The 24,506-nt window shown below is 44.4% G+C and overlaps 2 protein-coding genes across 2 annotated transcripts; both read left to right on the forward strand.

Moving 5' to 3' along the window:
* The first annotated feature begins 2,171 nt into the window (after window positions 1–2,171).
* On the forward strand, window positions 2,172–3,034 carry LOC123050459 (antimicrobial peptides). Its single transcript, XM_044473248.1, has one exon. The coding sequence runs from the start codon at window positions 2,245–2,247 to the stop codon at window positions 2,920–2,922; it is 678 nt and encodes a 225-aa protein (XP_044329183.1). The 5' UTR covers window positions 2,172–2,244; the 3' UTR covers window positions 2,923–3,034.
* Window positions 3,035–6,712: 3,678 nt separating this feature from the next.
* LOC123050460 (putative protease Do-like 14) lies at window positions 6,713–13,391 on the forward strand. Its single transcript, XM_044473249.1, has 10 exons — window positions 6,713–7,218; window positions 7,915–8,055; window positions 8,152–8,285; window positions 8,372–8,629; window positions 9,139–9,269; window positions 9,436–9,556; window positions 12,517–12,609; window positions 12,699–12,776; window positions 12,900–12,982; window positions 13,087–13,391. The coding sequence occupies exons 1-10, from the start codon at window positions 6,936–6,938 to the stop codon at window positions 13,157–13,159; spliced, it is 1,395 nt and encodes a 464-aa protein (XP_044329184.1). The 5' UTR covers window positions 6,713–6,935; the 3' UTR covers window positions 13,160–13,391.
* The last annotated feature ends 11,115 nt before the right edge of the window (window positions 13,392–24,506 follow it).

Consider the following 24,506-nt stretch of genomic DNA (forward strand, 5'->3'; position numbering starts at 1 on the left):
TAGCCATTAAAAATCCGAGTTGACGAAGTTGTTTGCTATAAGGGGAACTCCAATGCCATGCATCAAAACGTCCCTAAACGTTCGGACAACATCGTTTGCATACTTTTTGTCTTCCAACGCCGTGCATTACACATTCTTGGATTGGTCCGAGCGTTCGAGTTCCCACAAACCAGAAGCAAACCGAGGGGAGGTTTGCTGGCGTCCGGACGCGTGCCATGTTGGTGTTCGGCTGCACGGTCTCTCTCTGATGCATCAACAGAGGTGCATGCTGACAAAATATACAAGCTAAAGAATGTAAACATATGCTCAGGGTAGATAAACACTATGCACGACACATACACTTTGTAATAGGAGCTACTCCACACCATCAGTACAATATGGTTTAGGCGATCATAATATTGACCAAACCAGAATTAGAAACTATAGCCCTGCTCTGGAACCCATCCAACAAGAGAGCATCATCATGCCTCACCATCCAAGAATGGAATACACATTGCACAGCACCAACACAACACTATGCATGCCTTGGTAAAAAAAAGTCTAAATCAAATGTCATCTACTCCCTCCGTTCCTAAATGTAAGTCTTCTTAGATATTTCAATACAAACTACATACGGATGTATAGACATATTTTAAAATGCAGATTCACTCACTTTGCTTCGTATGTAGTCCCTTATTGGAATCTCTAAAAAGACTTATACTCGGGGTAGGAAGGATCGCTGGCGTGGGCTGCGGCAAGAGGGAGAAGGTTGCGCATGGCTCGTGGATACGGCGCCATTGTTGCTGCACTCTGGAGGTGTTTTGGCCAATCGCCAATGGTCTACATTCGTAAGCCGGTGGCATGCAGTTAGTACGATGATGAAACGCACGAAAGAGACCGTGGCACGTACGCTACAGTCGACCTTGTCGTCGTGGTCGTCAGTCTCACTCCTAGGCGGTTCCACGAAGCCTTGTTGAAATTTCCATGCAACTAGTAAAGTGGCCCGCAGGCAACATGTACATCTTTCGTTACATCGATCTTTAGACTTAAGTGTGTTCTATTACGCCACCGTATGACACAAAATAATTTCTAACCCACTACTCGAATTAGCACAAAGGGAGCTTTGGCGCAGCGGTAAAGTCGTCGCCTTGTGACATGAAAAAAACCTCTTGCATAAATACAGAGAAATATTGCGTACAATAAACTCAAAGTAGTCGGACCCTTTCCCGAAGTCCGAACCCTGCACAAGCGGAAGCTACATGCATCAGACTACCCTTTCTTTTCTTTTCTTGAATTACCATGTTTGGCTAGTGCCAGGGGTACTCGGTGAGCTAAATCAGCTCGGTGAAGTGTTCTCCATGTCCTTTTCACGCGGCACTCGACAAAGGTGACACAGCTGGACTCCTCCCGGCAAAGGCATCTTTTCCGAGTTGGCTTGGACACAACACATTGAAAGTGGTGGTAGACGTTTGCAAGCTCTGTGTGCTAGAAACATCTCTTAGTTGGATAAAATCATGAGTGAGACCATTGAAAACAGTGGAAGATGGCTTTATCTATAAAGTGAGGCGTGATGCTTTTTCACTAGAAAAACGTGTGCTAGATCTATGTGCTAGAAACATCTCTTGTTTGTCTGATGAAATAATGAGTCAAGACAAAGCGCATGGAAAACGGTGCAAGATGTGTGCTAAACTGGTTTGCTAAAAACATCTTTTAGATGTCCAGCCAAATCATGACTGAGGCCACAAGACATTAAAACAGTGTGCGACATGTGTTATATCGATGTGCTAGAAACATTTGTTAGCTGTCATGCAAAATCATAGGGGAAGACCCGCGCTAGATCTCTGTGTGTGCATATGTTACTATGTCTTTATCTAAAAAATGTGTTGCTTGGTATCATGATAAATCATTCATGCGTTGTGTTAGTACATATATTACCAGTAGTATTTCGCTAGAATATACCCAGGTAATACAGTTTTAGGTACACCGACATTTTCCGACATTGGCCACGCGATGTGTGTTTATCTGGATGTCCTTTTTTCTTTCTTTGCAGTTTCTTTAGACAACCTTTTCTTTACATTACGTGCACTCCTACAGCCTACAGACTACAGACGCGTTTCCATTCGCGAAGGGCCGGCCCTAAATCAACTTTGCTTGAGACCTGATAAATAACGGCAAATATTTCACGCGTCCATATAAAGGCCGGCGCCGGCCTCCCGCTTCTCCATTCCGTTGTCATCTGTCTCTCCTAGTCTCGCGTAGACAGCAATGGTGTTCGTTCACAAGGGTGGTGTTTGGTGGTTCCTCTTTCTCGCGGCGGTGCTGCTCGCTGCTGCGGCCGTAGGAGCGGAGCAGGAGGATGGGGCCATGGTCACCGTCGTCGCGGAGGTGGAGGAGGAGGTCGGTGGGCGTGTCCATGACCAGGGCAACGACATGTGTGACATCAAGTGTCAACACGGGCAACATCTCGCATGGAGACGACGGTGCGTGAACGAGTGCCACAGACAAAAGCTTCATCATTCTAGAAGAGCTTTCTGCGAAATGAAGTGCCAAGATCACTACCATGACCCGTCAAGGATGGAGCTGTGCGTGCACCAGTGCATGAGCTATGGCATCAAGCTCCATGCGGACAGCAACAACGACGTCGATCACCATCCCCACGCCTGGGAGCTGGAGGTCGGCTGGGGTGCCGACGACCGAAGCAACGACATGTGCGACATCAAGTGCCAGCACTGGCAAGACCCCGCCGGGAGACGACGGTGCGTGAACGAGTGCCACAGCCGGGAGCATCATCATCCTAGCAGAGCTTTCTGCGAGATGAAATGTCAACATCACTACCATGACCCGTCAAGGATGGAACTGTGCGTGCACCAATGCATGAGCTATGGCCTCAACGACCTTCATGTAGGCGGCAACAATGGCGTCGCTGAGCATCCCACCGGCTGATTAACAGTGGGCGGAGCTATCGTCAAGGTCGTGTGACGCCCGCCGCATCGCGCACCTAATAATTATAATAAAATAATAAGGGTTGCGCTTCAGCATCTCCTCCTTAAATAAACTTTTAAAAAGGCATCCACTGGAGCTTGAAAAATCCTGCTTTCTTGACCCTTCCTCGACGGTTCTGGTCCACGATATCTTCTCTCTATGTCGAGTTTCTTTCACTATTGCTTCATATTGTTCTTCCTGATGGCATGAGCGGAGTGGTTTCAAGGTGTTGCATGTTTTCATCTTCCTCTCATGGCAATACCTCTTTCTCTCTTATTTTCTGCATCAAAGGGAGGCCCTCTTATGTCATCTTTGATCTTAGTTAGTAGTTGTTCTCCCTCCTTAACCTCCACTCCAGAGGCCTTGCTTGCTCTCTCGTAATGGTTGGGATCCCCCAAGTGTAAGGGTGTTGTAACCAAGCAGTAAGTATTTCCCTTGGTTAGAGCAACAACTAATCAAACCAGTAAGAGCACCTAGCAAACAAAGTGAGCGGTACCTGCACACAAAGCACAAAACACGCTTGTCCTCAACACAACAAGAGGGTTGTCAAGCCCCTTGTGTTGCTAGTTACAAGATTAAAATGCAAACGATAAAGATAGTTGGTAGCAAAATAAAACGGTAAAGTAAAAGTAGCAATTCTAATGAAAATTTCAGTAATGGATAACAAACTCTCTTGAACAAGCAAGTGGTGTGATGAACAAATTATAGTTGGGCAGCGATTAAATTGGAATATTTATATTTATGACTATGGTCATTCATGGTATTATCTCATATAGGCATTACATCCATAATAAGTAGACTGTTAATCCACCTGCATCTACTACTAATGCTCCACTCAAAGACTGTTATCCAACATGTATCCTGAATTATTAAGTTTACAAGAAACAGGGCATTGCAATAAGCATGATGACATAATGTAGACAGCAAAACATCAAGCAGTATGATGAGACACCGTCGTTTTATCCTTAGTGGCAACAATACAATACGTGTCTTGTCCCCATTATGTCACTGGGATATAGATCACCGCAAGATTAGGCATCTCACGGAGAAGATAAGAGAGAGAGAGAGAGAGAGAGAGAGAGAGAGAGAGAGAGAGAGAGAGAGAGAGAGAGAGAGAGAGAGAGAGAGAGAGAGATCTAACTACTGCTATGGACTTTAAGGTCCTAAGAGAACTACTCACACATGGTCATGGAGGTAACAAGGTTGATGAAGAAGCCTCCGGCAATGGATTCCCCCTCCGGCAGAGCTTCGTAATAGGCCTCCAGATTGGATCTCTTCGGAAGAAGCTTGCGGCGACGAAAAAATTCAGATAAAAATATCTCAGAGGTTTATGTATTTATAGAAATTTATGGCGGTTGAATGGACGAAAGGCGGTAAAGTGTGGGGCCCATACAACCAGCGGGACACCCTAGGACCTAGCCGCGCTAGGTGGCTGTGTGGGCCCCCCTCGCCTCTTCTCGTGGCCCTCCGATGCTTCCTGGAATCTTCGTGCCAAAAAAGTTTTATTAATCGGTAGGGTATTTTGACCTCTATAGATATGAATTTTCTATAAAAACCAAAAACATGCAGAAAATAGCAACTAGCATCGCACACTAAATTAATAGGTTAGTCCATAATTAACGTGACACCCCCCCCCCCCCCCCCCGTTCCATAAATAACCTAAAACCAACAAACGTACGAAGCCAAACCAAACCATGACGTACGATCACAACCGCTGACTCCCCTTTAATAGTAGAGATAACTTTGGGTATTTTGTGTTGGTAGCAGAATCTACTCGAGTTAGAGAGAATTCGAAGTAAGGAAAAAAGGCATAAGATGAGGTCTAGTAGGGAAAATGTTGCGGCGCTTAAGATGCCAAATAGAGTTGTGACCCATATAGTCTCTCCTTCACCGGTATTGCCCTCCAGTTCTCTGGGCCGTTCTTTACTTCTATTTGTTGGTTTTTCCTTTTCTTTTTAAAAAATCGTACAAAATTTAGAAAATAGTAAAAATATTTTTCAAACTTGTGATTTTATTCTCAAACGTTTTTTCTATTCATATTTTATTGAATTCACGAACACTTTTGAGTTCACATTTTTTTCAAATTCATGAACTTTGAAAATATTGTGAACAGATTTGAAACTCACAAATGTTTTTAAATTGTGTGTACATTTTTTAAATTTCAAAATATTTTTTAAACTATACTCCCTCTTTAAAGAAATATAACAACATTTTGGTCACTACTTTAGTGATCTAAACGCTCTTATATTTTCTATGGAGGGAGTATCAAATAATCGAACCAGTTTTTTTTTCAGGGAGCAACACATGCCACTCAAACACCAGTGTTGTCCCAAACATCTTTTTTTTGTGAGCCTAACAAAACATGGTTATCGACCCAAACAAGACTGCTCCTGTTCCACGCGCTATGCGTTGGATATAGTGCAAACGTGTTACGTGTAAATTCTTCCCCTCTTGGAGCTCTAGGTGGGCCGGCCCATATCCTGCTTGACTTTTCTTTGTTTTATTCGTCTGTTGCTGATCGCTACGTTTTTGCATGCATTTCGAGTATTTCAAATTTCTTAAAACAAAAATTCAAAAAATATTTATACTTTTTATTAAAATTCCACGAATTTGGAAAAAATGTTCACGAATGAAAAATAAATACTCAATTTCCAAAAAATGTTCACAAATTAAAAATGTCCATGAATTCGAAAACAATAATGAAATGAAAAAATGTTCATTGAATATAAAAAGTTCCAAAATATTCATAAAAATCATGAAAAATGTTCACAAAGTTAGAATTGTTTCCTGACTTTTAGAAAATTTTGATGAATCCGACAAATATTCTTGGAAAGTTTTTTCCCGGATTTTAAAAGTATCCACGAAATTAAAAATATTCCTGAATTTATAAAAAATGTTCACGACTTTAGATATGTTCCCCAAATTCAAGAAATGTTCAAGAATTATTTTTCCGAAAAATAAATTTAAATTAGACAGTAATAAAATCGGTAAAATCAGGAAAGAAAAATGTGTAAAATCGGTTCTCTAGAACCTCCCAAAACCTGCTGAAATATGTAAACAAGCCGCTAACTATATTATCTCATACAGTCCTAAGGCCAAAGTGCGATCAGACGCTTGGTTGAAACTAAGATATGGCTACGTTAAGGTACACATTGATGCGGGTTTTGATGTTGACACGCTTGAGGGGACGGTTGGAGCGGTCATCCGAGACCATCATGGAGAGTTCATTACAGCTACAAATGAAAAGATTGATCTTTGCTTTGACTCATTCATGACGAAGGCAGTTGTAGTGAGGTATGGAATGAACCTGGCACGTACAGTTGGATGCAGTAAGATTAAGGTTAACTCTGATGGTGTGGAGGTTGTTGCTGCCCTAATCGATGGTTATTCTTCTTCAGTAGCTTCTATCTTTGATGAATATTATTTTTATGTCGCTTGATTTTACACATGTCATCTATGATCATTACAATAGGGAAAGAAATCAAGTAGCTCATGAACCGGCTAGGATAGCTAGATTTTCTCCTCCAAATATCTGAATGGACACCGTCCCGGATGTGGTTATTCCTCTTAAAGCGATGTTATGATCCTTATGAATGAATAAAGGAGGAGATAATTGTCAAAAAAATAGAAAATAATAAAAACCGGTAAAATCAGGAAAGAAAAACATATAAAATCGGTTTCCTAGAACCTTGCAAAACCTGTTAAAAAACACACTGTAAACCTGTAAACTGGCCGGCCCATGTGACGCGGGGAATAGAGAGGATTGGCCCTCCAATCACGTCGGCGTAACCCGTCTCTTCCCCGATCAGAACGCGTCGCCACCGCCCCGGCCTCGCCGCACCGTCCACCAGCCACCGCTTCCCCGGTTCCCCCTACGCCCTCGACCCCCGGCCCCGATCCACGATCCTCAAAGCCCTAATCTCCCTCCCTAGCCTCTGCAGCTAGCTGTTCCTGACACCCCTTGCGGTGCTGACATGAAGTCTGACGACGACGGTGCCGACGGCAGGGAGGAGGGCCGGCGCGTCGCTTGCGAGACGGGGCCGGGGAAGAAGGATAGGAAGAGGAGGCGGAAGCGGAAGAGGAATCGGAGCGGCGCCAAGGCTGCACCGCCTGCGCCTCCACCTGCCCCATCCCAGGAGCACCGCGCTACCACCAGCGACGACGATGGGTCGGCTCAGGTCAGGGCCATGGTGGGCGAGCAGGTGCGGCATATGCTCGCCGTCCGCGACGCCAGGAAGAAAGAAACTGCCGAGCTACGTAAGAAATACAGTAACTGCTATCTATTTTTTTTCTTCCTTAGATCTGTTTATCTTTCCGCACTTCTTTCAAGGAATAACACTAGATTGTGGAATGTTCCACTCTTCATTTGTTCTCACATCCTTCCTTGATCCTGAGAAATTGAACCAATCGCTCAAGTAGTTTGTTGTAGATGAGCATTAGTGTGTACATGGGGTGATAATTATATTACATTCTCTGATTGAGTACAAAATTAACTCAAAACCAATAACTCCTCAGTATTAATTCAGAGCGCCTTCCGATTTTCCTATTCAAAGCACCTTAGTATAGGCTTGCCGTAGATCACAGATCACATCATTATCTCCATTCAACATGCCTTTAGTATTTCGCACACCGTCTAAAAAACCAATGTGTTCTCACTTCAGTATGCCTTTTGTATTTCTACTTGTAATTGTTGATGACTGTATCATAAAGCACCTAATCAGATTATGAGTGTGTCAGTCATTTATACGTGGAAAAGGTTCTCTCGCTAAGACATTTTCATGATTTTTTTTCGCGGCGGCATGTCATCGATCATATGCAGTAGACTTTAGTCTGGAAAACTAGTGCAAGACTTGGACGGTTAATCTGTTATCTCTGCATAATCATTTACTCTAATTGGGCATCAGACACATCTTCTATCTGACTTTATCCATGGCTATGAATTGCATATCGTAGTTAAACGCCTCAACGGGGAAAGTGACTTATCTGTGGAGGATACATTTGGTAACTGCAATGATGGCAGCCTTGAGAGTCTCCAGGCTCGTAAAGTTGCATTGTTGGTCTCAAAATCAATCGTCAGCCTGTCTTCTTTTGCAGGTATATATATCATAGGTTTACTTAGTAGCCGTTTTTTTTTTCACTTTTGGTTTGCACTGAATCCTCAGTATATAAGGTGTTGTTAATAAAGTTTAGGTGGAAAGAGGATCCGTGTTTGCTCAGGATTTGTGATGCGCCGAAAAGACGATACCGATGTAAATATGGTTTTAACCTCAGCAACACTTGTTAGATCTCTGAATGGATATAATAATGTGATCTCTGACGTGACGGTAATTGTTGCCTTAATCCTTGCCAAGTCTGTAGATGTATTTTAGTAGTTTGTTTTTATTTTATGTTGTTTGATAAATGATTTCAGGTCAAGGTTCTTCTACCTGATGGGCATATAATAGATGGCCACATCTTTCTTGTGGATTTTCACTATAATGTAGCTGTTGTCAAAGTTGCAGCTTATTTAGCGCTCTTAGAAGAAAGCACTACCAACAATGGAGCTGTGTTAGCACTTGGACGTGCATATGAAGGTGGTTATATCATGTGTTCACGGGGTCAAGTTTTAAACAAGAAAAGCAATTTTGGGTGCGCGGAGCTATTGGTGTCAAGCTGCGAGGTTTCAATGGTATAAAATATATCATATTTTTTTATCTTCTTATTGACCCCGTCCGCATAGTTGTGACCTGTGTACCACACAAACCTAGATGGTGCAGAAGCTGCATGAACTAACAATGTAGTAACACCTACGAAAGTGGAAAAGTCTAATTAATTGACCATAATTGTGATTCTTTGTTTGTTTGGTTAAATTTAATCTCAATTTAGTGAAGCTAGGCACTCATGAAGCATGCTTCTCTTTCAGTTTGTAAGACAGAAGGAAGAGGTCCCCTTCGAACATATTTCATGGTGAAACTGAAATTACTATATATACATGTCACTCTTCTGTTTACACCCCCCCCCCCCCCCCCCACCCCCTGCCCGCACACACAAGCACAAAACGACGAGGGATGAGCTGAACCTGAACTGTCTAATCCACCATCCATGGTGCTGGCCAGTTGTCCTCAGGAGTCTTTGCAAATTCTTTGTTTATCTCTTTATTACACTGACATTTTTCCCATTGTTTCTCCCTTTTGGCAGGCTGGTTCTGGAGGACCTCTTGTCAATTACAATGGTCAAGTTCTTGGTATTAACTTTTATGAAGACGATCAAACATCGTGCCTTCCAGTGTTAATTGTTTCAAGGATCCTGGAACAACATCATAGCTTCGGGTAAACTATTCTACTTGTGATGCTTCCACTGCTTTTTTTTTTTCTGTTATAGGTTTTACCTTAGCATTCTTATTAGGGAAAATGGACTCCTCATTTGTTCTTTAGTACTTCCCTTTTCTTTTTTTAGCTGAGTATGTGTCAAATAAGAAATTTTCTTGCTGTGCAGGAAATTAATTAGCCCTTGGCTTGGATTAAGGTATACTTCTCTTCATATGGTGACACTGGCAGTCCTGGAGCGTATCTATAGAAAATTCCCAGATGTTGACCAGGGTTTATATGTTTCAAAGGTATATATCTCTTCTATTTTTTTCAATTCTTTTTTGCTTTGATTATCTTATTTGAATGTCAGAAAGTTCCTCTTAGGAATATGAGCCTTCCAGTTTTAGAGTAAACTGATAGGCATTGCATGATGTCATCTTTTCTCAAATGTTAGACAAGTTCTTAATAGTGGATTGAGTTTGCACAGGATTGGCCTCTACATACTTAATAATATACAAATGTTATGTTCCTACTATACGATAAAATTGATGCCAATGTTATTTGATTTAGTTTCTTAACTGGCCCCAGTTTTGGGCCAAATCGTTGGTGGTGGAAGCAAGAGCTCCCGTGATAAGTGAATAGGAAGCTGGGATGGGAACGCACTCCCTTTTTGGAATAGCCCTAGTGCCATCCCAAATAGCTCTGTTGCCAGCCATAGTCACACAGCAGCATGCTGATGGCTTGAAAGGATACAACAATGGCAGCGTTTCAACGCTCCTAAGGCACCGCTAGGCAGACAGTAGTATCAGTACGATTGTACGAATAGTTCGCATTGGGCTGATTTATCTGTCTGAAAGGTTAGATGGTGTTCGATTGGTGCCAGTCTGATATTTCGGAACGACAATCAAATCAGAATTTCTCCATAGGTGATGCTGAAATGTAGGGTGCTACAGCAAGCATCTAGATGCAGGACGCTTGATGGGAACTCTTTGTTGCTCATCCAATTAGGATTTCCTCATTAATTAGTACTCCCTCCGTTCACAAATATAAGATGTTCTAACTTTTTTGTGAATCAGATGTATATAGATGTGTTTTAGTGTGTTTGTTCACTCATTTAAGTTCGTATGTAGTCCATATTGAAATATCCAAAACATCTTATATTTGTGAAAGGAGGGAGTACTAATTTGTAGCTCATGCATTGCCGCGGGCCCAAACAGAAAAATGTTGGATCTGCAAAAGTAGTATATAAATAACTAAGCACAGAGATATTACATTTTGCTAAAGTTTTTCCTTCCAAGATATGCATGTCTAGAAGTTGCACAAATAGTCAAGGAAATGAGGTGGGAAATATGTAAAGGAACATGGAAGAGCTCTAGAAGTGATTTATGCTGTTGACCAAAATTTTAACATAGACCGGTGAAAGACAAATTGAATATGTGACCCAATTATTTCTTTCCTGTCCGTGTCCCATAAAGATGAACTGTAAAGCTTGACGGCATGAGGTACTTCAGGCCAATAACTTGCTACCTAGTCTTACATGTCATTGATGCTACATTATTCTTTGCCGCACAATGGTATTAGGTACTTCAGGCCAATAACTTGCTACCTAGTCTTACATGTCATGGATGCTATTTTATTCTTTGCCGCACACAAATATCTTGTTCATCAGGCTTGAAAATGAACGGTTAGCTTTGCTTTGATCAATTCCACAGTATTACAGAATGTTTCAGCTTGAGTAGCACCATCCGTCTATTTAGACCATTGAACAAAATCGTGCTGCTGATTAAAGGAAACATGTAAAATTGAGCTTGAGTAGCACCATCAGTAGTGCATGGCAATCTCCATGCACAATAAGGCCGCGCTTGGGATCATTGTATTTCAGTACGGGGGTGTTTAATTTACAGTATATCTTACTGGCCGCTGAACAATTTCCGGCCGGAAACAAAACGACCGCCGAGACCTGTATTTTTTACAGGGGTATTTGAAAACGAAAAGACAATCCAAACAAGGCTTAAAGAGAAAATCACAAAAGAAGCTTCTTTAGGCATTGTGACGCAGGTTACATGGCGTGTGTGTTATCTAAATCAGCGATACTTATTCTGGGACGGAGGGAGTACTATATATGTATAACTTGCTGAAAAAGTATATGTACAATGCTGTAGGCAAAAGTAAATAAAGACAAAAACTGAAACCAATTAGTCTCCTGGTAATGACTTTGAAGAAGAAGAATCTGAATCACCTACCTCAAGTTCCAATGCAGGATCTACTAGCTGTTCAGCCATTGGAGGCATGGCAAGCACCAATCAGTTAAAAAACATGGCAACGCCCGTGCGTTCATAAAAAGAGTAGCTAATTAGATTAACCACTGTTAGAGATATGACCATCAATCTTCTGCTTTCGGTAAACAATAATTCATGGTATCAACTGAATTACATAAGAGAAAATCTGAAAGCAATCACATAATCACCATGGAAATTAGAATAGGATGGAAGTTCATGGGCTCAGTAACGGGAGTTTTAATGGCATTCCATGAATACCAAATTGTCTGGAGCTTAATGCTCTTTTTCAACAATATATAGTACCAAAACTATCGGTGAAGTTGATTCAACTCTGATTTTAATGAAAAGAAACAGAAACATGAGAACATATTGAAATATGATGTTGTGGAAGGGGCAGAGTTAATACCTTACTCTCTGGTCATGTTCTGCCGCTTGATTGCTCCTCGCTACTCGCTAGGGGTGTTTGAATAGTTGCCTTGATGGTTACATAATGTGAGGATTTGAATGGGGCATGCTGGAGGTGTCTTAGGGAGAAGGGGAAAATATGAGTTTTATTATGACTTTGACCAACCAGGACTAGCCCGTGGTTGCATGTTTTAAGAAAGCCGAGCACCAACCTAGCGGAGACTGAGCCTCGAACGTGGGTGGCAGGCTATGACCTAGCTAGCCAACTGGTTGATGCCTAGTTCTCTAGAGTTGACCTGATGACATGGCTTTAGGAGGTGGTAAGAAAAATAAATAGAGGGGGCATCTGTTTAGTTATAAAGGATTCCTGCATATAAGAGTGTGCTTTGCTGGTTAGTGAATTTAATGTTTGAACTACGGTGCACATGTTGGTATTTTTAATATAGTACTATTTTTGCAAACCACATATAGATTAATTCCCCAAAATGCAATATCTGAATTAGTTTTATTTATTTATTTTCTGGCTTATTATATAGTTGTTTCACTAGCATGCTTTGTATAAAATGGATCAAATAAATTGTTAGGTTGTTGAGGGATCACCTGCTGATGTTGCTGGATTATGTGTCGGTGATGTTATTGTAAAATGCGGTGAAAAGGTTCTCTCGAGTGTTCCAGAGGTAACTATGTTTCCTGTAGCTTGCTGCTATGATTTTGCCTCGTTGTATGCCTTTTGTAATTTACTATAACTTCAAAATGCATGCATCAGTTTGGTGCAATATTACTGGATGCTGCCGTGAGTCATATTGAAGCTGATGGAGGTTGTGATGGGGGCATGGCAATCGAGGTATTTGCTTAGCCGTTCAAGCGATATGTTTTCAAATACCATCACATGTTCTTTTCCATTTTTCTCTGGCATGTACGTACTCTGTTCATAAATTTATCTCTTTTCATTTACAATTTCTATTAGGTTGTAATAAAGCGACAAGGAGATGGCAGCACGGTGTCAAAAACTATAGCTGCAGAGATGCTGGAAGAGAGCAATTACAACAGGCAAAAATCAATTTCTTTTATAAATAAAAAGCATTAACGTCATATTTGCTGCTGAAGCGTTGTTTGTAACACTGCCATCACATCTTGTTTTGTTTTGCATTCAGGTGGCCTGCGCCGATGCCAAGCTACAAGATGCGCGTAGTAAATGTCACGCCGCAAGGCATAGGCGTCTACTAGCACCCCCCCCCCCCCCCCCCCCCCCCTCCTCAGCCTAGTGTTTGCATGGTAGAGTACCTAACCGTGTCGATTACACTTTTCTTCATGATCTCCATGGCTTGTATTTTTTTTTTGAGAAACAATGACCTGTAATTTGCTGTGGATCTCGTGTTGATCCACGGCTACGATAACAAGCTGATCAGAAGGAAAAAAAAATGGAAGTACGCGTGTAGGCAGCCTTGGACTTTCTGACGCATGAATTTTTTTTGCATCCCATTTGAAGCAAGGTAAATGATTATACTTTCACCGACGGACAGATCAAGCAGAAAAATCGGACACATGCCCCGTGGAGAAAGAGCTGCATATGCCCAACCATGGTATACATGAAGTTGCACTGAACAGTCACTTTTGTGTCACAAATTATATAAAAAATAAAAGGAAATCGTTTATTTTCAACCGGCTGGTCCACGCAGCTTGTAGACCGCCTCGTCCTAGCGACGCGTGGCTCGGCCGGCAAAGAGTGTTCAGGAATATATGCTTCTTGCAACTCTAGAGCGTTCACATGCTCAAAAAAAAAAGCTCTAGAGCGTTCACAAAATTCAGATAGAGGCAAAGGATTGGGTCGACACCGGCCGTTGAACGCCCTCTAGAACCAGACTGGTGTGACTATATATTCTATTTTCTCCCTGTAAAATTTTATTCCTTGAAAGCACAATGAAAAGCAGTGACCCTGCCTTTTTGTCAGTCAAAAGAAGAAGAAAATGCACGTAAATGAACATTAAAATGCTTCTTGCACCTCAGCTACCAGTTGCACAAGTATATGGGCGCCGGCGACAGCGAGACGACGATGATGGTGCAGGTGCGGGACGAGGAGGGACTCACCTCCGGCTTCCCCCGGGTACGTACGTGACGCAGTGGGTGGCCATGCACGTCGCGGCTGCCCACGGGGCTGTTTGAATTACTACCAAAACCGACCATGCCAAAATTTTGGCTAGCCCATGAGATTTGGTGGTCGTTTGGATCGATGCCAGGGATTTGGCTCGCCCGGCGACCTGGGCGTCCATCCGTGTAAATTTCGCCGATGTGCGGGCGAAGGCGTGGGCGAGCAAAAGCTTCGCCAAAAGATTGGCGTGCCGTTTCTCGGTGGACCCTACGAGGTGCATGCGGTAGGAATAGCATAGTTGTTGTTTTTTTGTCAGGGATCCGGTATGATATAACCGATTTTGTTGGCTGTAACAAATCACCGGTCAGCCAGCGCTTCTACCTAAAAAAACGTGAGTCAAGTGCATGTGCATGCAGCAATCTTGAAAAGAAAAAAAAGTGCATGGGGCTGCACGGGCTTCGGTTCCAACTTGCGATAATCACGCTTCTCAGAGACGAAACTTGAAATAATTGCGTGACATTCTTTTGGCATATTCCCATATAGATTTTTGCATCTAAGGTTTAGTTATCTGTACAACTCTTCAATTCTGTATAATAGATGCATTTGAATATAATCATCATGTCAAGTTGGTCACAAACCAAACAAAGGTCTCTTTTGCCAAAATTTTGGAGGATGCAATGGCCACAATCCAAACAACATCAGCTTGCCAAATTTTTGGTCATGCCCTTGATTTGGTCATGCCAATTTTTTGGTGGGGCGTGCAGGGGCACAAACCAAACAGACCCTATATATCAATGAGGCCGCCGGAAATTGCCGACCATATATATCCCAGTTGCCATGGCCATCCTCACCCGCCGCCTGCTCTGCTGGGCACTCGCCATGCCCCAAGTGGCCGTTCGGCGGGCCGGAGCCGAACTCGACGCCGTGCGCGCGGAGCACCTCCATCGCCAGCCGCCAGGCGAGGGTCGTGTGCCGATGATGGACGCACGGGGGAGTACGCGACGCCGACGCGAGCACGTCAGGGGACGAGGAGAGCGCGAGACGACCAGCACCGCTGAGAGTTTTCATGCCGACCCGCCCGACGGTGTTGGAATCGAACCAACAACATCGCTAGCTGCCGAAACTGAACCTCGGTACTACGTACAAGGAGCATCACGCATGCTGCAATCATGCGCGCCGGCGGAGGTAGACAAGACAATCGCAGAGTCAACAGATTAAACAATGCTAGTGCTAGTGACTCAAAATTAGTACGCTTCTTCTTAGACCGGATGAAATCACCAAGGTAGTATCAATCTTAGCGACTAGTACTAACAGTTGAACTACTGACTGACAAACATTCCACCAATCAAGCCATGCATAGTTTATCAGATCAGATGCTCACTGAACATCAACAAGTGAAGGCAAACTAAGGATAGCAAGCAAGCAGTAGAGGCAGCCTAACAACCAATTTTTAGAGAGCAGAGCAGAGAGCATGGCTAGACTACATGGCAGGGCAAAAACCCTACTAACACCAGACACTACACAAGTCAGAATCAACCAAGATCACACAACAGTACGTGTTCAGAGAGCTGCTAGGGCACATGCTATCACAGCACCAGAGACTAAGAGCGCCAACAAAACCAAACACAAGAGTGACCGACCATTCCTCACTTCTCCTCCAGCCAAAACCTGCATCATCACCATGGCCAAGAATGAATCTCGCTGTCTGCTTCTTCCAGGACACCTGACCAGTAGAGCAAAGAACAGGAACTGACAGTAAAAATAATGCTCCTGGTCGTAGGAGATCTAACCACATGATGCTCAAAAGTAATTATGCACGTACAACACATGTTTATGTGAATACAGGTGGTTAAATTGCTATATATAGCAGTCCAGTTAGTTAGCCCTATTAAGTTGGGGAAGAAGATGGCCCGGTCAAGTTACAACAAAACAATTTCTGTTATCCAAACTTAACACATACTTATAAGATAGAGCAAGCATCATTTATTCTACTTCAATAAGTTCAGGACAGAACCAATAATATACGTAGAGGGCTAAAAAGATGATGATACAGAAGAAGTTTATACTTTTTTTTTCTGTTCCCTAGCTAGTTGTGTGTGATGAAAACAGGTTATATATACTTGCTACACAACAGATTAGCCAAGGAGCGACAGTAAGTAATCCATCTATTTTTACATGCATGAACAATTTGTGCAATTATAATCTAAAACTATCGATCATTACTAATAAGCAACATAATGGATCATCCTTGGCCTGTGAAAGTTTTATCCATGCCAACCAACTAGAAACTTTATGCATTAGCTAATGTTTTTTCTCGCATAACATTGACATCCTAGCTAGGTACAAACGAACATTGAAAATATGTACCTGAATCATTCATGTGGATAGATCGAGTAGCCTCAGGTGCTCCAAGTAAATCGACACCAACCTAGGTACCACATGCTTCATGCTAGTCTGCTGAGAAGTCAAGTTCAAAGTTAGGCACAACTTAGGAATTGAACATACGCACTTGACCGTAAACAAACTAGTACTAACCTCTTGTATATTGTAGGTGCTGCGAAGCCATTCACACATCGACTCAACAAGGACACCAAACTTCAACTCCCCAACATGAGATGTCCACATCCCCATGACCTGCCGAGTTGCTGTGAAGAGAGGAGCACCGGAGCAGCCAGTCGCTCCATCCATCAGAAACTCGAACATTCTTAGCTCCCGGTGAAGTGATGGATCAATGTCTCGGCCACGCCGGGGAGGTCCACTGTAGAGTGCATTTCAGATTTGCATCAACATTCTTCAGACACACTAATGAACTAGCAGCAGGAACGCATAAGTTACTAACCATATCTTGCCAGAGAGAGCGGTGGCAAACAAGGCGTTGATGGGGTCGGCAGGGAAGGTGCAGATGCTGTAGATACGCGTCTCTCTGTCATGTGCGGAGAAACCCATGGCAGAGCAAGTGTGATCGATGAACTTGACGGCGCGGTACGTTCGGCTCGGCATCACCATGATGATTGCCATGTCGTGTGACCATCCTATGGCCTGGATAGACGCATCACAGACGCTGCCGTCGAAGAACTCCGCTAGAACTTTGGTGCCCTCGACGACCAGTGGCGCTCCACCCGGGCCGTCGCCGGCGGGACGGAAACTGGCGAAGGTGTGGGCGACGGAAAACACCAGAGTGAATCGGTCGCAGGAGTGGAGGATGCTTCCGGTGCCATAGCACACCTTCGTCGGGGGCTTCTTGCCGGCGCTGCTCTCCCCCTCCTTCTTCCTTTTCTTGCCGGCGCTGCCCTCCCCCTTATCCTCTTCCTCTTCCTCTCCCGTGCGCTGCTTCCCACCGTCCTGGTTCCCCTCGCCCCCTAGCTGTGGGTCGGAGGGCTCCCTGAAGGCCCTCAGGCTCCCGCCTTCCTCCATGGTGTCGTCTCCCTGGTCAAACTGGTCTTCGTGGGGGGTGGTATACAGCTACAGGAGTACAGGGGTTCCACAGAGGATTACTTCTTTTGGGAGCCCTTTAGCAACTGCTCCGGTTAAAGCCTGCTTGCCTTTCATGTGCAAGGCGGGTGGACGTTTGTTTTGGAGGGAGGGTAGAATTCAGATTTGGTCTTCCCCGCCCTTCTTCAGTCTAGGGCCACTTTCATTCAAAGGACTTGCAAAGGAAAATTTTGGAGGATTCTAATCGGTAGGATTTTTCCCTAGGATAGTGTTTGGTTCTTCAATCAATGAAAAAAGTTTCTTAGAGCAACTCTAACGTGCCGATTCTAACGGACGCACGCATTGTTCGTTTTTCGTCCGTTTGGATCAGCAGCCCGCTTGGCGTCTGTCTTGTTTTTGTTTTGGGTCGGCCGTGCGTCCAACCCGTGCGACCCATTTCATATCTGCACATAAATTTAAAAGGCCAACGGTTATAGATCATGCCAGCAGCCCGATCTCCTGATCCCAGCGATCGACTGTTTTTGAGCGATCAGCGGTATTTACTTTCACGTAAGAAAAAGAGCGATCAATCAGGGACCTGGATGATTTCCTTCCTGTTCTGTTCGACTCTTCCATCACGCGGAGTCACGCAACGCCCAAGTCCCAGCTGTAGCTGCTGTCCGCCGATGCCGCCGTACAGGCACGCTGCACGCACTGCCTCGCCGCCGCCTGGTAATTTTCTTCCTAATCTGTATATGTTCGCTGCTGATTTCAATTCCGGGGACCCCTTTGGCATTTGCTCAATTGTTCTCTTCTCAATCCTTTGCAGACTCTATGCGCTGTGCAATCGGCCAATCCCCTGTGTAATGTATTACGTATGCGCACGCACTGAACGTTTGACCAGCCATCTCTCCATCAGGTATTGAGGTATATTCATATAATACTGATACAGAAAAATTCCTTTGATGCATAGCCGGCAATGTTCAATAATTGATAGAACAAATTTTTTTCCGGCATTGTGTGTGTGTTATTATGAAGTCCTCCAGTAAGAGGAATTATCCATCGGGTAGCAGCAAAAGGAAAAAGAAGAAGGAATTCTAGAAGCTGAGAAGGCTTTCCGAGTTAAATATTTTAATGTTTTTGTTGATATGGCGGCCACTTCTTTGAATGTTAGATTTAAAGAACTGATGGTGTTTAAAGATATATTCGGATTTTTATTGAGCTCAGGCACCCTGAAGTCATTAAGAGACAATGAACTGGAAGAATGTTGCACAAAATTTCCAGAAACTTTCTCACCTTAATGGTTCATCTGATGTTGAGGTATATGATCTTATTTCTGAATTGAAGATTATGCGATTCACTTTGCCAGATGGCGTAATGTCTGCTATGGAGATTTTCAAGCATGTGAGAGAAGTTGACCGCTATCCTAATATCTCCATTGCCTATCGCATCTTATTTATTGTGCGTGTGACGATTGCATCGGCCGAAAGAAGCTTTTCGAAGTTGAAATTGTTGAAGAATTATTTGAGGACTCAAGAGAGGTTAAATGGTCTGGCTACATTATGCATCGAGAAGAAAATATTGGATGAGATTGACATCGACCCCACCATAAGTGACTTTGCATTGAGAAATGTTAGAAGAAAATTTTAAGGTAATAGGTATAAATTATTTGATACACATACTGATTTTAGATGCATTGAAGTGTTACTGATAATAATTTATATATACATTATTTTTGAGATAAATTTATATATATACTTATATTATAATGACTTGTATATTGAGGGCCCCCAATGTTTAGTTCGCCCCGGGCCCCGAAATCTCAGGACCGGCCCTGTGCCAGCGGCCATGCTATCGTCCAAAGTTCATGCCGGTGCCATGTCAGCGACCAACATACAATGCCAGCCTCCAAAAAAAGCACCACACAGTTCATGTTGGCGCACTTGCTAGCGGCCAGCACACAAAAAGGGGTGGGAATTCGACCACACCATCTCGGTCGTGGTCATGCCAGCACAATAGCCGACATACAAAAAAGGGATGGCGCTCTCCGCCATAGATCACTAGTCGTCGAATTTGAGCATGTCGGCCTGCATCTTCTCGAACCATGGCCTCTTCCTCGGCGACACGGTGTTCAGGTCCACCTTCATGATCTCCACCCCGTCATCATGCTAGCGAGCGCCACTCCTTTCGCCTTGGTCTTGGCATTGGCGGTGACTCTGGCAGCACCATTCGAGGAAATGTCGACGAGCCCGTGCTGGCCGCGTCCACGGCGGCGTTGACGAGCCCATGCTGGCTAGGATTTAACCCTAGGTAGATCAGGGCCTCCATCGTTGCCGCAACGACTCGGGCATTGGTTTCCTCCTACTGTGCGACGGCGGAGAGGGCGGGGACGGCCGCTGCTTCGTATCTTGCTCCGCCGCGTGTCTCCGGCCCTTCCTCTTGGCCTACCGCACGACCCGCTCTTCGGGCGTCAGTTCCTCTTCTTCTTGGGTGGCGCCGCGGTCTTGCGGGGCGCACGGGGCTTGCCTTTGGCGGGGGAGACGGAGGTGAGGCTGGATGAGGCGAGGGAGGCGAGGCCGGTGGCGGGATCGAGGGTCGGCGCGTCCTCCATGGCCGGGAGCGTTAGCGGGCGGGAGGGTTTTGGGAAAGTGGAGGGAAATGGTGGTCGATGTGCCACCGACTGGCGGGCCAGAGGTAGGAGTAGGTGCGCGTTACGTGCGTCCGTTTCTTGTCTGCGCCGATGCAAATGAGACTCAAATTTGAGCTGGGAATGGGCAGGCGGACGAAAAGTGGACGCGCGTCCTTTTGTGTCGCCGCATTGGACCGACTTTTCTGTCCGTGACGATCCAAACGAACACGCGCGGACGAAATGGGTTGCCGTGTTGGAGTTGCTCTTAGGATTCCTATGTACTAGTTTTTGTAATTAAATTTTAAACCTCGTGTAAAGAATCTTACGTTTTTCCTGCATGAAGATGCCATGTCATTCCATTCATGTGTTTTAGAAGTCCCGCGATTTAAAGAGGCCCTTAGGTTGTTTGGTTGATCAGACAATTCTCCGGTGGAAACTCGAGTGAATACTAGCCGCCTTTGGCTCCCGCGTCAGTGCCCATCAGCAAAACCAAGGCATGCTGATCTGTCTCCGGGGGAAATCTCTCCACTAGCTCCTTCTAGCGGCAGCAACAACGTTGCCCCCCGGCGTTGCTTACCTTCTTCGAGGCGTTGTTGTGGAGCTTCGGTGCATCCACCTAGGATCTTGCATCGGATCACCTGCGGCCCCTCGTGTTATAGTCCCCTTCTCTGCGACCTGATAATCTCTTCTTCTTGCATGATGAGTTGTCTTGCAACATTCTGTCCCGTCTTTGCTGGATCCTCTGTTATCGCCAACTTGGGGTTGTGCGTGTCCTCCATTTACACAAAGCCATGGGTTGAGATATTTTTGGAGGCCTATCTGTGGTCCTGTCACTCCTCCGCTACTTCACACCAACCCCAGAACCCCTTCTTGGTGCTAATTAACCCTCTCTTTGTGCAAGCTCGTTAGGCCGGCGTCTCGCCCCCTCCGCCATTCTCATCTTGCCACATGCAAGACCACCCTAATGTTGGGTGCTCGATGTCTAGGGGTTGGCAATGGCACGACTCCATGCGTTATCCCATGTTAGTGGCTTCGACGTTGTTGCTGCTCGTGTGCTCTCACGATGACCTCTGAGTTTGTACACCATGCCGCCAATACTCGTCCTCGTCGACGCGGTAGATCCAACGCCGCTCCACCTGCCGACCTCCATGTAGGGTAACGCAGCAGAAAACAAAAAATTTCCGACCTACGCACCAGCCCAGGACCACTATGGAGACTGCATACAAGGTTTTATCTTTTTCGTTACCGACTCGTAGCGCAGCGGGAAGTAGAGTCGATGACGATCGGCGGTGCAAATCCCCTCAGCTAGGATTTACAACCTCCCAACCGCGAGGATGTATACCCTCATCTGCTCCTCAGACAGCCCTCCGGGAGGCGGTCGAACAGCCCCCCGGACGGTGTCGCGGACAGCCCTTCGGGAGGACCTTCGAAACTCGAACGGTCACTCGGACAGCCCTTCGGGAGGACCTTCGAAACTCGGACGGTCACACGGACAGCCTTTCGGGACGCACTCACGAACTAAGATCGAAACTACGATCTCTCTACAGAGTTGCACACATACGGTGTCATCTATCCGGCAGGGCTTCGCCGTCCAGAACTAGTTCCTGCCGGAACCCAGACAGCCTTTCGGCTCTACGAAACTATTTCGCGGGGAGGGAGAGAGAAGCCAGATCATTGCAAGGCACTTGTATGTGAGAAGGGATGAGGTTTGGGCTGCCCACTCCTCCTCTATTTATAGGAAAGCCAAGGGGTAGGGATGGCTCACAAAAACCCAAAATGCCCATGCAAATGTCACACATGAAGGGCATAATGGGGAGGGAAGTGGAGCTCCATGGAGCCCCACACATGTGGCCGGCCAACCCCCTTGGGGGACCCCCATGAGGAGCATGCTTGGCCCCCAAGCCCTTCTAGAAGCGTTTTGGAAATATCCCAAAAGGTGACTCACCATAAAATATCCCAAAATGCACTTTCACTATTCACGACGACATTTTTCAGCGTCAGTTCGAACTGAAAATATTTATGTGGGCTTAGAACATTTCCAGTACCCACCATAATGATTTTCAACGCATTCCGAAACAATTCCGGTTTAGTGATTTTCATCTGCGAAAAGCATCTGAAGTGGTTCCGGCAGCTCCGGAGCATATCCGGTTATTATCCTGGAAAATTCCAGAAAGCTTCCAGAATGATTCTGGCACCCTCCAAGAATTATCAGGCATGTGCCGAAACCAATTTGACTTTATGGTATCCCCTGAAACAACTTTTCAGTTTCATCGAAACTCATCCGATGACCTCTTTCTGCGGAACCTTTTCCGGTGTCCGAAACTTTTTCGGTGATTTTCTCTCAGACTCCTTGTCTAGTATTCAGCAGATAGATGACCCTTAAGCGTGTGACCCTATAGGTTCGGTGAAGTATAGACATGACTGGAACCCTTTCCGATCAATGATCAACATCGGAGCCGTGGACACCCATATTGACCCCTATACCCACACGAATAAATATTCGAGTGAACCTCCAGTTGCCGTGTGCTATTCCTGTTGCTTCGCGATATGTTACAAATACCCGAGGTGAGACATGTTGGCATTCCCGTGGATCAACAACTTGTCCACTATACTAGTTACCTCGTTAGCGGTATTGTTCTCTTTTCTCGTTATCGTGTTCCGGCATCCCCGTGATCAAATCACAAAGTGTCTGGCCAGACGATGATGGATACCGTAACACTGAGAGGGCCCAGAGATATCTCTCCATTGTCGGAGGAGAAAATCCCAATCTTGAGCTATCAAGTTACTTGACACACTTTTCCATGAACCCGTAAGCCGCCGTAATAGCCACCCATTTACGGATGACGTTTAACAAACCCCAAAGTTCATGAAGCAAGCATGAAGAAACTCGATACTCTCATGGTCTAAGGAATCATGCAAACGTTAACCATCTCTATGTTATGTACCATTAACTTGTGATGAATGAATCTCATAGCATAACATCAATCCGGGTCGATTCAACACAAATGTTCTCTTAACATTTTGCCCTCAAAGTTGCTGGCATAGACATGCCCATGATCAGGAAAATAGAACCATCATGCAACACTTGAGCTAGTCTTAGAGGCCAGACTAGGAATACTTCTTCCAGTTTATTATTCCACACGTGCATATGAGTCTTCCTCCGAGCCTCGTGGATATTGCAGACTTGAGAATCATTGCAGTTATAGCATGGAACATAAACATAATATGAACTCGGAGATAAATAATATCATTTATTATTGCCTCTAGGGCATATCTCCTACAGACTCCCACTTGCACTAGAGTCAATAATCTAGTTAATGCTAATGCACTTTACACCTATGGCATACTGGTGTAAAAAAATGCTTCGCATGTGGTATAACCTGATGTCCATCGGATCTGACAACTTCAGCTCCATGTGTATCTCTGCATATCCTCACATTTTCATTCTTTCACAAAATTCATATTTTGTGTGGACTTGGCTTTGTATATATGTGAATCATTGGTCGAAACCTGATTCCTCAGACTGAGTTATGGAGCAACTATCTGCAATAGTGTCCCATTGACCAAAGCCTTCTTGGAACCATACTAAGTTCATGAATGAACTATATGATTCAACATCTTTGTCTTTGTCGCTTCTAAAGCGGCAACATACTCCGCCTTTGTTATAGAATTCGCCACAGTAACTTGTTTGGAACAATTTCCAACTAACGTGCCACCATATTGTGTATTACACAAAACCCTTAACTTAAATCGAAAATCGCATGAAGAAAAGATGAAGACTGTATCGATGTAACATTTTACAACGAACTCTTCATGATCCCATCTTGCGAGAAAACATATCATCAGTACTTACTCTAGTACTCAATGACATCTTTCACTGTTGTCCCATGATCAGTACTTTGATCACATTAGTATCCATACTCGCAACACCTTGGGAGTATCAGACGTATCTGGTTGTTTTACATACCATGGAATACATGATTAATCCAAACACAAAAGTGTGTGGAATCTGCATCATGTATTTTGCTCATCAGTGGTTTGGGACACCGAGTCTTGCAAAAAACTCTTCCATGTGACTCCGGCAAGAATAACTCCCTGGCGGTTTTAAATGCTAAAAGATTTTAGCACCTTGTCAATATGTATTCATTGCTTAGCCCTATTAGGTAAATCTATCTCCATAGATCATTATGCCTAATATTGAGGCTATTTAGCCTAAGCACCTCATCAAAAAACTATTTTCAAATGAAGTCCTAATTCGTGTCAAGAAATTTATTTCCAATTAACAATGTGTCAAGCACACAAGGTTTTTAGAAATATTATTACGCTCCCACTTACTTTCTTGAATTACAAGCATCTTCGTTACCCATTGATGAAGTCAAACCCCTTTGACCATTTCATCAAAGCACGAAGATTCCAACTCCATTTTGCTCTCTTCTGTCCATCGC

This window comes from Triticum aestivum, chromosome 2D, assembly GCF_018294505.1.
Source record: "Triticum aestivum cultivar Chinese Spring chromosome 2D, IWGSC CS RefSeq v2.1, whole genome shotgun sequence".
Classification (NCBI taxonomy): domain Eukaryota; kingdom Viridiplantae; phylum Streptophyta; class Magnoliopsida; order Poales; family Poaceae; genus Triticum; species Triticum aestivum.